The sequence below is a fragment of the Festucalex cinctus genome, chromosome 1, assembly GCF_051991245.1.
Source record: "Festucalex cinctus isolate MCC-2025b chromosome 1, RoL_Fcin_1.0, whole genome shotgun sequence".
In the NCBI taxonomy this organism is placed as follows: domain Eukaryota; kingdom Metazoa; phylum Chordata; class Actinopteri; order Syngnathiformes; family Syngnathidae; genus Festucalex; species Festucalex cinctus.
The window spans coordinates 16,524,874-16,536,172 of NC_135411.1; the positions used below are offsets into that span (position 1 = coordinate 16,524,874).

General features: G+C 37.5%; 1 protein-coding gene across 9 annotated transcripts in view; it reads left to right on the forward strand.

The window, feature by feature from the left end:
- Nucleotides 1-11,299, forward strand: part of asic1c (acid-sensing (proton-gated) ion channel 1c) — a 108,105-nt gene that overhangs the window by 68,369 nt on the left and 28,437 nt on the right. For 4 of the 9 annotated variants that reach the window (XR_013283240.1, XR_013283237.1, XM_077519569.1 and 1 more), the window contains exons 1-3: nucleotides 2,244-3,287; nucleotides 9,460-9,610; nucleotides 11,168-11,295. Coding sequence is in view for 7 of the 9 variants with exons in the window: in XM_077519569.1 (XP_077375695.1) it covers nucleotides 2,694-3,287; nucleotides 9,460-9,610; nucleotides 11,168-11,295 (873 nt within the window). In the remaining 2 variants the exon portion in view is untranslated. Of the gene's footprint in view, nucleotides 1-2,235; nucleotides 3,288-9,459; nucleotides 9,611-11,167; nucleotides 11,296-11,299 lie in introns of those variants that run through there. The other 5 variants (XM_077519588.1, XM_077519624.1, XM_077519597.1 and 2 more) reach the window with 5 other exon arrangements.

Below are 11,299 nucleotides of genomic sequence, written 5' to 3' on the forward strand. Positions count from 1 at the left end.
TATGATAACCATCGCTTTGCATTGCCCGGGTAACATCTGACGCAAGCAATAACTCATGATGACGACTTTGGGGTCAAACTGCTGATAAGGGACAATTCGGAAAGCCAGCAATCTTGTATCACAGAAAGCAATCAAGCAAGGGTCTAGTAGGGGGCGTCATTTTTATGGAGCCCACCGGCATAAAAGAAATCAATGCATGGGGTCGCTAAGTGGAGCAACTGAGCTGTAAGTTTAATAAGGTTGCATGTTTTGTAATTCACCAGAATCTCCCTATTGGCCTTGGTTAAGCTGAAATAGAGCAGAATCTTCTTTAGTTCCCTTCAGTTTGTTTTCGAGCACACCAGCAATCACAATAATGGTAAATATGACTTCAGTCCTTCCTGTCATTCCCATGGCCAGTATCATTAAATTTTTTTTAGTTGAGAGTTCATATCTATGGCCTTTCCTCACTAACCTAGTAAGAGTGTCTGTCCTTGTGTGATTCTTTTAAAAAGGTGTAGCCAAACAATCAATGAAATCTGAAGATTAAGGGTTTGTTTTGTTTGTTTGTTTGTTTTATTCAATTTTTCCCCTTCGGACACATTACAGGTTACATCAATCACATTACATTTTTCACTTGACATACAGAATTACAAAAAAAAAAAGTGTAGTCCTGTCACTATCAAATAATTTTAGAATCAATATTCAATCCATTCTTCAATCAATTAATCGACTGATCGGATCCATTTTAATTTTGCATTAAATTATATTAAAAAAAATCATTTTTTTCCTGATTATATATATATATATATATATATATATATATATATATATGTGTATAGAATTTTTTTTTTTATTAACTAGTGATTGGTGGTTATTTTTACTTCGTATTCCTACAGCGATTTTAACAAAGGGGGATTTATGTTCAGTTCAGTTATTGTTTTCCAAGGTAAAAACAGATGTTAGCAAACGTCGTATTTTGATTAACAGAAGATAATCAGTCTTCTTTCATAAAGGACAAGTCAAGTCAAGTCATCTTGATTTATATACAGAAATAAGTGAACAATTACTGTTGATATGCTGAAATCAGAGGATTTGGACAATTTTACTTTACTTTTTACTTTAAAAATTTTTACTTGATTGATTAATTTGATAATCGATTATTTGTTGATTAATCGATTAATTTTGACAGCTTTTAAAAAATTTAAAAAAAACACCTTTGTTTAGGCGGGCATTCCAGTATTGCTTTGATTTTTTGTGCACAGTAAATTCTGGAGAGTAAATTTGACTCTATTTAGTGGGACCAAATAGACTCAGTTTTAGAGTAAGATTTACACTTGGAAGAGAGTGAAATAAAAAATTGGAAAAAAATAAAAAAATAAAAGTGACTCAAGGGTGGAGAAACGAACTCACAACCTTCAGCTTAGGAGACAGCCGATCGACTCCCTGAGCCACGCAATTTCTGTTAGTATGTCGCTCATGTCAGCTTCAGCTGATTCCATGATTGCATGGAATCATCTTTATTCCAAGAGCCCAAAAACGATGTCTTTGGTCTCTTGAAGAAAAAAGCAAACAGTAGGTGGGGCATAGCTCAGGTGGTAGTGTGGCAGTCTCCCAAGCTGCAGGTCAAGAGTTTGTTCCTCAACCCTTGAGAGACTTTTATTTATTTTGGTTCATTTTGTAAATCGTAGCCTACTCTCAAACTGAGTCTATTTGGTCCCGCTCTAAATAGAGAGTCAAATATAATCTATATAGAGTCAAATTTTAACTACAGAATTTACTGTGTACTTTTTACGGATGTGCATGTTATAATTCTTTATGGCTGTAATCTAACTAAGTGAAGCACGTTGTGAGTGTTCACCAAAAAGTGCCGTATGAATGACATTTACAAACTTTATAATTAAGTCATATCTAAAAAGGAAGCTTTGTATTTCCTTTGTCTTTCCTTTAAATTATATATTACAACTTTTACCCATAAAACTGTGTCACTGCGGTATGTGATTCGCTTTTATTGTCTGAGACTACAAAGAAATTCAAGTTTATGCGCCCATAAAGTGCTGCTATCAGCTTAAAAACAAGATGCATATTTAATAAAGTCCCGCGCCACATCTGAATGCAGCAGTTACAACAGAAAAACTTGAATACTCTCACTTTTTCTTTAATTATATGGTCCTATTGATCAAACAACGAGCTGTTGTTTATTCACTATCAAGGATCATAAATTTTTCGACACGGTTTCATTAGCGCGACTTTCGCTTCTCTGATTGATGCACGCACTCCACGTAGCGTAGCAAATCTACTTCATCACCGGTCGGTGGGGGAAGAAAAAGCCTTTTCATCCGCTGGCTCCACCTCACTATAGTGAGCGAGCGCGTGCGGGACGCAACAAGCTTTCTATTCCTTTCGGCGGGCTGCGAGTCAACACGCGCGTAAAAAAAAAAAAGGAATCTCTTCGATGTGTGGTGGAGAAAAAGGGAGGAGAGCAAAAAGAGACTGTCACTGGAGAAGAAGTCCAAGAAAATCAACCATGGATGGAGCGGTAACGTTGGGTCTTTTTCTGCATTGGGCTGATTGTTTCAATAGATTTTCTTCTCCCTAAGGAGCCACGCTTGTTCTGTCTGGCAATTGATTTGCAAGCCTGAGCAGCGCGCACAAAAGGGTCCCGTCACCGCTGCTGGCAATTTCCGATTGAGAAGTCGCGTTGGACAAGGAAAATGGTTGAGTCAGTCTCCTTGGAAAACGATGGCCAGGAGCAACACAAGTCAAGTCAGTCGCGGAAAGAGATGACGGCGAATTTCGTCACCAGGACCAAAGTCCACGGTTTGAAGTTTATGTTCTCCCCGCACAAGTCCAAGCTGCAGCGGGGCGTCTGGGCGGTGGCCTTCCTGGTCTGCGTGGCCCTCCTCCTCACCTGGTCCAGGAACAGAGTCCTCTACCTGATCTCCTTCCCGGTTGTGACCAAAATCCACATGGTGTGGGCTCACAAGATGTCCTTCCCGGCCGTCACCTTCTGCAACAAGAACGTGTTCCGAGCGTCCAGCCTGACCAGGGATGACCTGTTCCATGGCGGATACTGGATGGACCTCATGTACGCCAACCACACCTTGTTGGAGAAAAGCCTGGTCATCTTGAAGGAGAGCCACAAGCAGGGCCTGCTGAGCCTGCTGGACTTCAACGGCTACGCCCGGCCGCCCCGGTACCGGGTCAACACCACCGAGATGATGGGCCGCCTCGGACACCAGCTGGAGGACATGCTGCTGGAGTGCAGGTTCCGCGGTGAGACCTGCACCGCCAAGAACTTCAGCACTGTATGTAGATGAAGGTGTTTGGCAGGCATGTGGATGTGTGTTGCTCAAAATTTGGGGGGATCAGGACCAGGGTTATTATAGTTTTGGAATTTTTAATTTAGTTAGTTTTCATTTGTTTTCAGGGTGGTTCTGTTAGTTTTTATTAGTTTTAGTTATTTAATAAATGCTTAGTTTTAGCATTGTTTTAGTTTCAGTATTATTATTTTTTTTTATGTGTATTACTTGTGCGCAATATTTAAAAAAAACACCATGGGAGTGACGTCATCTGAAGGTGCTTTTCTATTGGCTGCTGTTAGATTATGTCACTTCTGTGTGACACACTTTCAAACGTCATTCTGGTTAATATCAAAATAAATCTACTAAAAATCACATCTAAAATAATCCCCAAAGGCTCATGCATTAAATTCTATACCAAAGACTAAAACGAAGGACATGTTTGCTATAATTTTAGTTAGTTTTAGTTAGTTTTGTAAACATAAAATGTAGTTTCAGTTAGTTTTCGTTTTATAAAAAGCATTTTTGTTTTTATTTTATTTTGTTAACGGAAATGTTGTTGTTGTTTTTATTTTATTTTAGTTTTAGTTTTTTTTCCGTTAGTTTTAGTTAACTAAAATAACCTTGCTCTTGACCCTGGACCCTGACAGGGTTTTTTTTGTTTTTGTTTTGTTTTTTTTACTCCGCAAGGGCTCGAGTTATAATAGATTTAGATTTTCCATCAGTTTTATTTTATTTTGACTTTTGTTCTTAAAATTCAGTCATCTTGTCATCTTGTTAGTGCGTGTTAATTTTTTTTCTTCAAAAATGCTTCCATTTAATTTTATTCATTTCATTTAGTGTTTATTAGTTTTAGTTTTTATATGTTTATATAGGAGTATATAGGAGGAGTAAATGTTTGATGTTTGTTATGTTTGAACGCTGGTCCACACATGCAGGAAGGCACTTTTGAAATCATCCAACATACTGATTTAACACAAATTATTTTTGCGGACCCCCAAGCTATGATTTGTTGTTTTGAGAACCACTTGTTGACCATGTACGTTAACAAGGTACTTAACTTAACATTCAATAAGTTAGCCACTGTTAACAAGTGAACAAGTGAATGATATAAAAACATTTGGCACCTCGCCATGACCCCCACCGCAGAACGGGGGTGACGAGGGCAACCTAGCGACTGATCAGCTTTTTAAAAGTAGTTAGAGGTGTAAGAGGAGTGCCTGTGTGAAATAGAATAGCAGCAAGCTGGAGTGGGAGTATCAAGTTTAACGCCCAACACGTTCTTCTCCCGCTCTGTGGTGATAAAAAACATTTTATCACACATCCCCGATGATGAGTGGAAGCGAGGCGATATCCCGTCTAGATGTTCCGTGTAAAAGGCTCAGGTTGATAAATGTCTACTTGTGCTCCTAAAATGTATGTATGCACCATTTTTGTGGATTAATGGCAGATTCATACTGCTTTGAATGTTTAAGTACATACTGTATCTGTGTATTCCGATGAAGTCAAGCTTGGGTATATTAGTTCTGCTTGTTTACGCTGCACTCGCATTGGCAGATATCTGATTTGAAAGAGGCCTGATTACAATCTGAAGATATCCCATTCTATGTGGTTTATTTTGCTCTTTATGTCACCATGATGCGTATCCCAAATGTGCTACTTGACGGCAAAACATTGAGATTGTGTCACTTGAGCCATGCAGGGTAAATCCAGGCTAAAATGGCATCATTTTCAGTCATTCAGCTTCTGTTTTTTTTTTTTTTTTTCATTTAGACAGTGTAAATGTACGTAGTTATTTTTTTATTCTTTTAAATCCATAAAAAAGCGAGACTTCCTTGACAGTCACAACCTATTTGGTTGGAAGATTTCTTCAATGGGTCCAAATAGTAGGGGTGTGTCAAAAAATTGATTCATAAAAGAATCGAGATACTCATGTATTAATCGAATCGAATCGATATTAATATACAAAAATCGATTTTATTTAAATTAGAAATGAAGAAGAAGGGGAAAAGGCAGTTGCAGCCCACATGCTGTTTTTGTGGAAAAAGGCACAATACAAAATGAATAAATGTTTTAAAAAAAAAAAAAAGACACTTTAATGTCTAGATTTGTCATTTTGTCTTGCAAAGCAGACTGGAGTACATCATGACAATGTTGTGCATATCTGTAAATTGAAGCAGAAATCATTTGTCAATCAAATAATTTGGAATCGAAAATCGTTTGAATCGAAAATCGATTCTGAATCGAATCGTGGACCCAAAAATCGTAATCGAATCGAATCGTGAGACAGTCAAAGATTTCCAGCCCTACCAAACAGGCTGCAGGTAAACTATAAGTTCACCCATATTTAAATAACGTTGAATTTGTGCGTATATTTCATACACTACAGTAAGTTTGACTTTTTCTCTAAAAGACTAAAGTATTGGATAGTGCAGTTGGGCTGGCAGCATAAACATCTCTGCAAAATAATAGTTGGGTAATGCCACGGTGTAAAATCAATGTCATATCTTCACCAATAACAACAACGCCTCAAAGGGATTTTATTTTGTTCCTTCAGAGTTTCTCACAATTTCAGATAACGTTTGCTTTGCCAGCAATATTAGATGCTTTGAAATGAGATTGCTCATTATTCAGGCATCCTAGCTCAGTCCTAATTAATCTTTTAGCTTCTCTAATTAAACATCTGGGGCATTGTGGAGGGAAAAAGACATGTGGGGTTGATTGACAGCCGCGGGTGGCATTTGTAATACAGATGGTAATTCATACTTGAGCTCCAGTCCACAGCTCATACTGTAATGTCATCACAAAATATTCAAAAGGCAAATAATGCCCAGAAGTCACTTATAAGCATGATTAATTATCCTTTTTTTTCTTTTTTTTTTTTAAACCTGCTGCAAGTTTTTCTTTTTCTTTTTTTGTATGTAGATTTGTTGCAAGGTATTACATCATATTTGAAGCCATCTTAAAAATAATGTTGGTCTTGTGGGACACTGGCTTGAAATAATAAGTTCTGTAATTATGTATTGCACGTGTGCCCCACACTTGTCGGTGGACCAGCCAGGATACCTCCCATGTAGCTTCAGTGCTAATGCCCCTTTTCTGATCAAACCATGTTTATTCCCAGAAATTATGTTATAACACTGATGTGCATTTAGCATGCCATCATGACATTAGTGTGGCTTGTATAGCTTTTTGTTGATTTCTGAATGTTATGGTAATATAAACATATACAGCAGTGGCGACCGATGCCTTTTTGGAGTGGACATGCTGAAGAGTCACATATGCGAGTGCATATGTGACGCAAGCAGAAAATTGTTGGGGTATTTTTATTATTAATTTCAATATTAAATATTATTTTATACCGCTGTGTAGGTATAAAATTAAAGCAGAAATATTCAGGACTGACGCAGGTTGATACGCACACTGTAATGTAACCAGTTCCGTGGTGTATGAAATGACAAAATCACAATTTGCCAATTCGTTGGAATTTACAGTATTCGGAACTGGCTCGTGACCATGATGTAAACTCAACCCGGGAGAAGGGAAAAAAATAACATAGCAGAAAAGCCATAAGAGGTTTCAACCAACAATAAAGTTTACTGACCTATTTAGACAGCCACCTAGCCACTGATGTTTCTCGTATATGTCCTTTCTTGAAAGTGAGGAACGAAATTAGTCCCCGTTTTCGTGATGATTACTCCAGTAGGACGACCATTTGAAATGATATTTTCGCTGGAGCATTCCTGGAGCGCGCCGGAGGACCGCGGAGCACGGCCGGAAACGCTGGAGCTTCCTTGGGCATGAAATATGGCCATTTGCCGGCCCTCTATCTCGGGGACGCAAAGCCACCGGCTGCTAGCCAGCGCTATCGATGCTAGCAGGAAAAAAGTACAACAGCAACGTTAACCGTACGCCTCATACCCTCCCCACGACGACACCTGTGTTGCGTTCACAAACAGTCAGACATAATAGTGCTCAACATAAATGGCAACCCCACTTAGTTTGTTACACTTCCTTTCCTCAAAAGTTCTCCTGGAAAAGGGCACTCATTGGAATTCAGTGATGAACTTGAACAGAACAATGACTGTTGACCACAGAACAAGCCAAGTAAGCCAATTTTGCGCATGCACGTTGTCAGATAGGCTGCGTGACCGACAGCTTTTTTGCCATTCAAAAGCAGCACGTACCGAAACAACGTTCATGGAACTAACACAATTGATTTCTCATTGTGTATGCGGGAAACAAACTGTCGACTTCTCCGCTCCCCGCGAGGAAAACGGGACAAAATATACAGGAATTTAAGACCAAAACAGTAGAACTACGGTATTGTATTTTAGAGGACACTGACATAAATATTTTCAAAGATTTTATTTTGAAGAGGTCAAGCAAGAGGCAAGAGGCAAGCGCCACTTAATAGCTTACTATGACGGATCGCCACTGATATACTGTATGCTTTGTGAAGCATGTATTTGATCTAATGTGGTTTAGAGTTAAACCTGTCGATAGTCTGCTTCAAATTAAATTGAAAGTCTACGACCTTCATTTTCTGCTTTATATTTTCTCCTCAAACACTGCTGCATGTTTTCACATTTGTAAAAATGCATGAATATTGATTGAGCCGTCAGCGTTTGAATTTCAGTTCAAATGGAAAGACTTGGATTTAATCAACCCCGCCGACTGCATCTAAAACACGAGCATTACTTGGCCATGCTGCAGGGAATTTGGGGCGCTCTGACTGTTATGATGGTACATCATGTGATTTCTTTATTATTTTAATCCCTTCATACAAACTACATCGAGCAAGAAAAAGAAAGTGGTCATACTCGCAGTATTTAATTCATATGTATAACACGGACCATATGGTGTTCCACAGGGTTTAATTCTGGGGCCTCTGTTGTTTGGAAACTGGTAGGGTACAGCACCTCCAACCAGAAGACTAGCAGGAAAATGTGGAGCTACTTGTATGCACTACAAGCGCTCATGAGGCAACCCACTGACTTCTCTCAAACCTGCTGGATTTATTGAAGCAGACGTACATTTGATGGAAGAAAGACTTGTGTGGAAATGACACATCAATCCTTAATTAGCGTCGAGACACCCGCAAGAATCTTCTACCGAGCAGATTGAGTTTATTTGTGAGCTTCAGCTCGCTCGTCTCTTATTTAATCACAAGCAAATCGGCCCCCCCGTGGGAATTTTGCAGTGAAATTGGCCCGAGATTGATAGCCGCTGCCGTTAGGAATCGCTCGAATCTTGAATCATGAGTCTGGCGTGTAGACCTCAACATTGAGCACATGCCCCGGGTGGTTTAATCAGGTCGTGGCAAAAGTATTTACATTGTTGAATTAATACAATAACTTCAGCAAACAGATGGTCATGTAAGTATCATGTACTGTACATGAACGCATAAAATAATGACTCATAATGGCTAATGACTAGTGTGAAAATGAACACCAGCCAACAGGCAAACTTTCTTGACACTGGATGGGCAGGATGCAAGTTGTTTTGCTTTATTATACATGATACTTTATATTATAATGTTACTGTACAGTTTTTAAAGGTTTTATAATCGCATGTTTTTGTTTTTTGTTTTGTTTCATTTTGTTTTGTTTTGTTTTGTTTTGTCTGGGGCGAATAGATTCACTTAACATTGTTGCCTATGGTGTCAAAAATTTAATCAGAACAGCTGCAACATTATTAAAGATTGTCCTTGACTTTGGAGGTTCCGCTGAGAATGAAATATGCTGTCAAGGTTTAGTGTGTCAAAGATTAAGTAAATTATTCTAAATAGTATAATAAAAATCTATTATTAAAATCTACTAATTTTACATTTACATTTAACAATTTTTAAATTGGAATTTTACTAATGAAATAAATTTTAAAAATAAAAATGAGAATTAATTAATTGATTATTTTTATTTGTAGTAATATTTTAATTATTGATTAAAAAATAAAAATTATATTTAATTAATTGATTTATTTTATTTTATTTTTTTAATCATTTTTAAAAAACATTTATGAATGACTTGACCCATCAGTTAATTAAAAAACTTAAATGTGGCCTTTGAGCACAAACGTTTGCCCACCTCTGCACTACACGCTGAGATGTGATTCAATGTCATGTTGTGCTCTTAATTCATTCTGTTTTGTTTTGTTTTTCCTTCTTTTTTTTCTCCAGATTTACACACGCTACGGAAAATGTTACACTTTCAACTCGGGACTAGATGGCAACCCGCTGTTGACCACACTGAAAGGAGGCACGGGGAACGGCTTGGAGATCATGCTAGACATTCAGCAGGACGAATACCTTCCTGTCTGGGGGGACACAGGTTAGTGAAGTTACGTATTTAGTTTAACGTGTAATCATTATAAGTGGCTGGGAAATTTTTACTCCTGTGCCATGGTTGCATTGCAGACGTTCATCACAGTTCCAACATACTTTACAGTGTTCCCTCATTTATCACTGGTGTTACATTCCAAAAACTACCCGCGATAATAGAAATCCGCGTTAATTAAAAAAAAAAAAAAAAGTTAATTTTATATATATATATATATATATATATATATATATATATATATATATATATATATATATATATATATATATATATATATATATATATATATATATATATATATATATATATATATATTTTCATTTACATTCAATTATCTTCCGTTAAAAGTATGTTATTTGTTTGATTTTTTTTTTTTATTATACAGCACATTATATATATTTTTTCATTCATTATATGTTTTTTCGTTTTAGTATGACTTTTAGTTTATTATGAATGCTTTTTCATTCATCATTTGTTTTTGTTTTTTTCACTTACAGTCATTTTTTTTCCATTAAAAGTATGGTTTATTTATTTATTCATTTTTATTTTTATTTTTTACTTATTAGACACCACGGTATGTATTTTCTATCTCCGGAATGCAATGTCATGGAGCGACGGGACGAATCCGCAGATGCCCGTATGTCCCCAGTCGGACGTAGGGTTCGAGAGATACAGCCGCGCAAAGACCCTCCAAAAAATATAAACAAACCAAAAAGCACGCTGTTAAAAAATAAATATATAAAAAGCACGCTGTAAAAAAATCTGCAAAACAGTGAGGCCGCGAAAGATGAACCTGCGATAAACGAGGGGACACAGTATAGTGTAGGAATATCCCAACTGACTACAATATGGCGGCAAATAATTTATATCAGTAGTGAAAGTCGTATATTTCATATATAGCTAGTATTCACTACACAAAGAGTGACTGAACTGCCTTGTTCAAATAATTATCACCTGCAAATTACAGTTTACAGTATGTCAAGTAAACTTAAAGATGAGCTATAGAACACTGGCTTCTTAAGTTTAGGTGAGACCATTTAGGTGCTGCCGTTTTGGTTAGCAACCTATTTCAAATAGGCTCATCATTGAACCCTTTAATGTCCATTTGTGTGATGAATACTTTCTATGAACTGGAATAATTACAGGAACGACCTATTTTTCCTCATGGGAAAGGACACGTTAATTTGAGGGAGGCATTTATTTGTCTTGAGTGGATCACGTACCCGGCATCTATTTAAAGAAATACGGTAGGTGTTACTGCATATAGCCTGCACAAGACAGGAGCACAACAAACAAGACAAAGGGCCCAACATAGTATAAATAATGCAATATTGAATTTGCAGCAGGTCTTATACATTTATTGAACACCCCCTGCACACATTCCTTAATAACCGCATGTCATAAATCTAACATGTGATCTTGGCTTCCAGCACTGCAGCGCTCAGCATCCCTGCCAGTAAAAAAAAAAAAAATCCCACACAACACAACAACCATGTGCGTTTGGCTTGATAAAGGTGTGGCGTGCTTGTACTGTATGTATACCCACAGATGAGACCTCCTACGAAGCGGGAATCAAGGTTCAGATCCACAGCCAGGACGAGCCGCCCTTCATTGACCAGCTGGGATTTGGCGTGGCCCCTGGTTTTCAAACTTTTGTGTCATGTCAGCAGCAACTGGTAC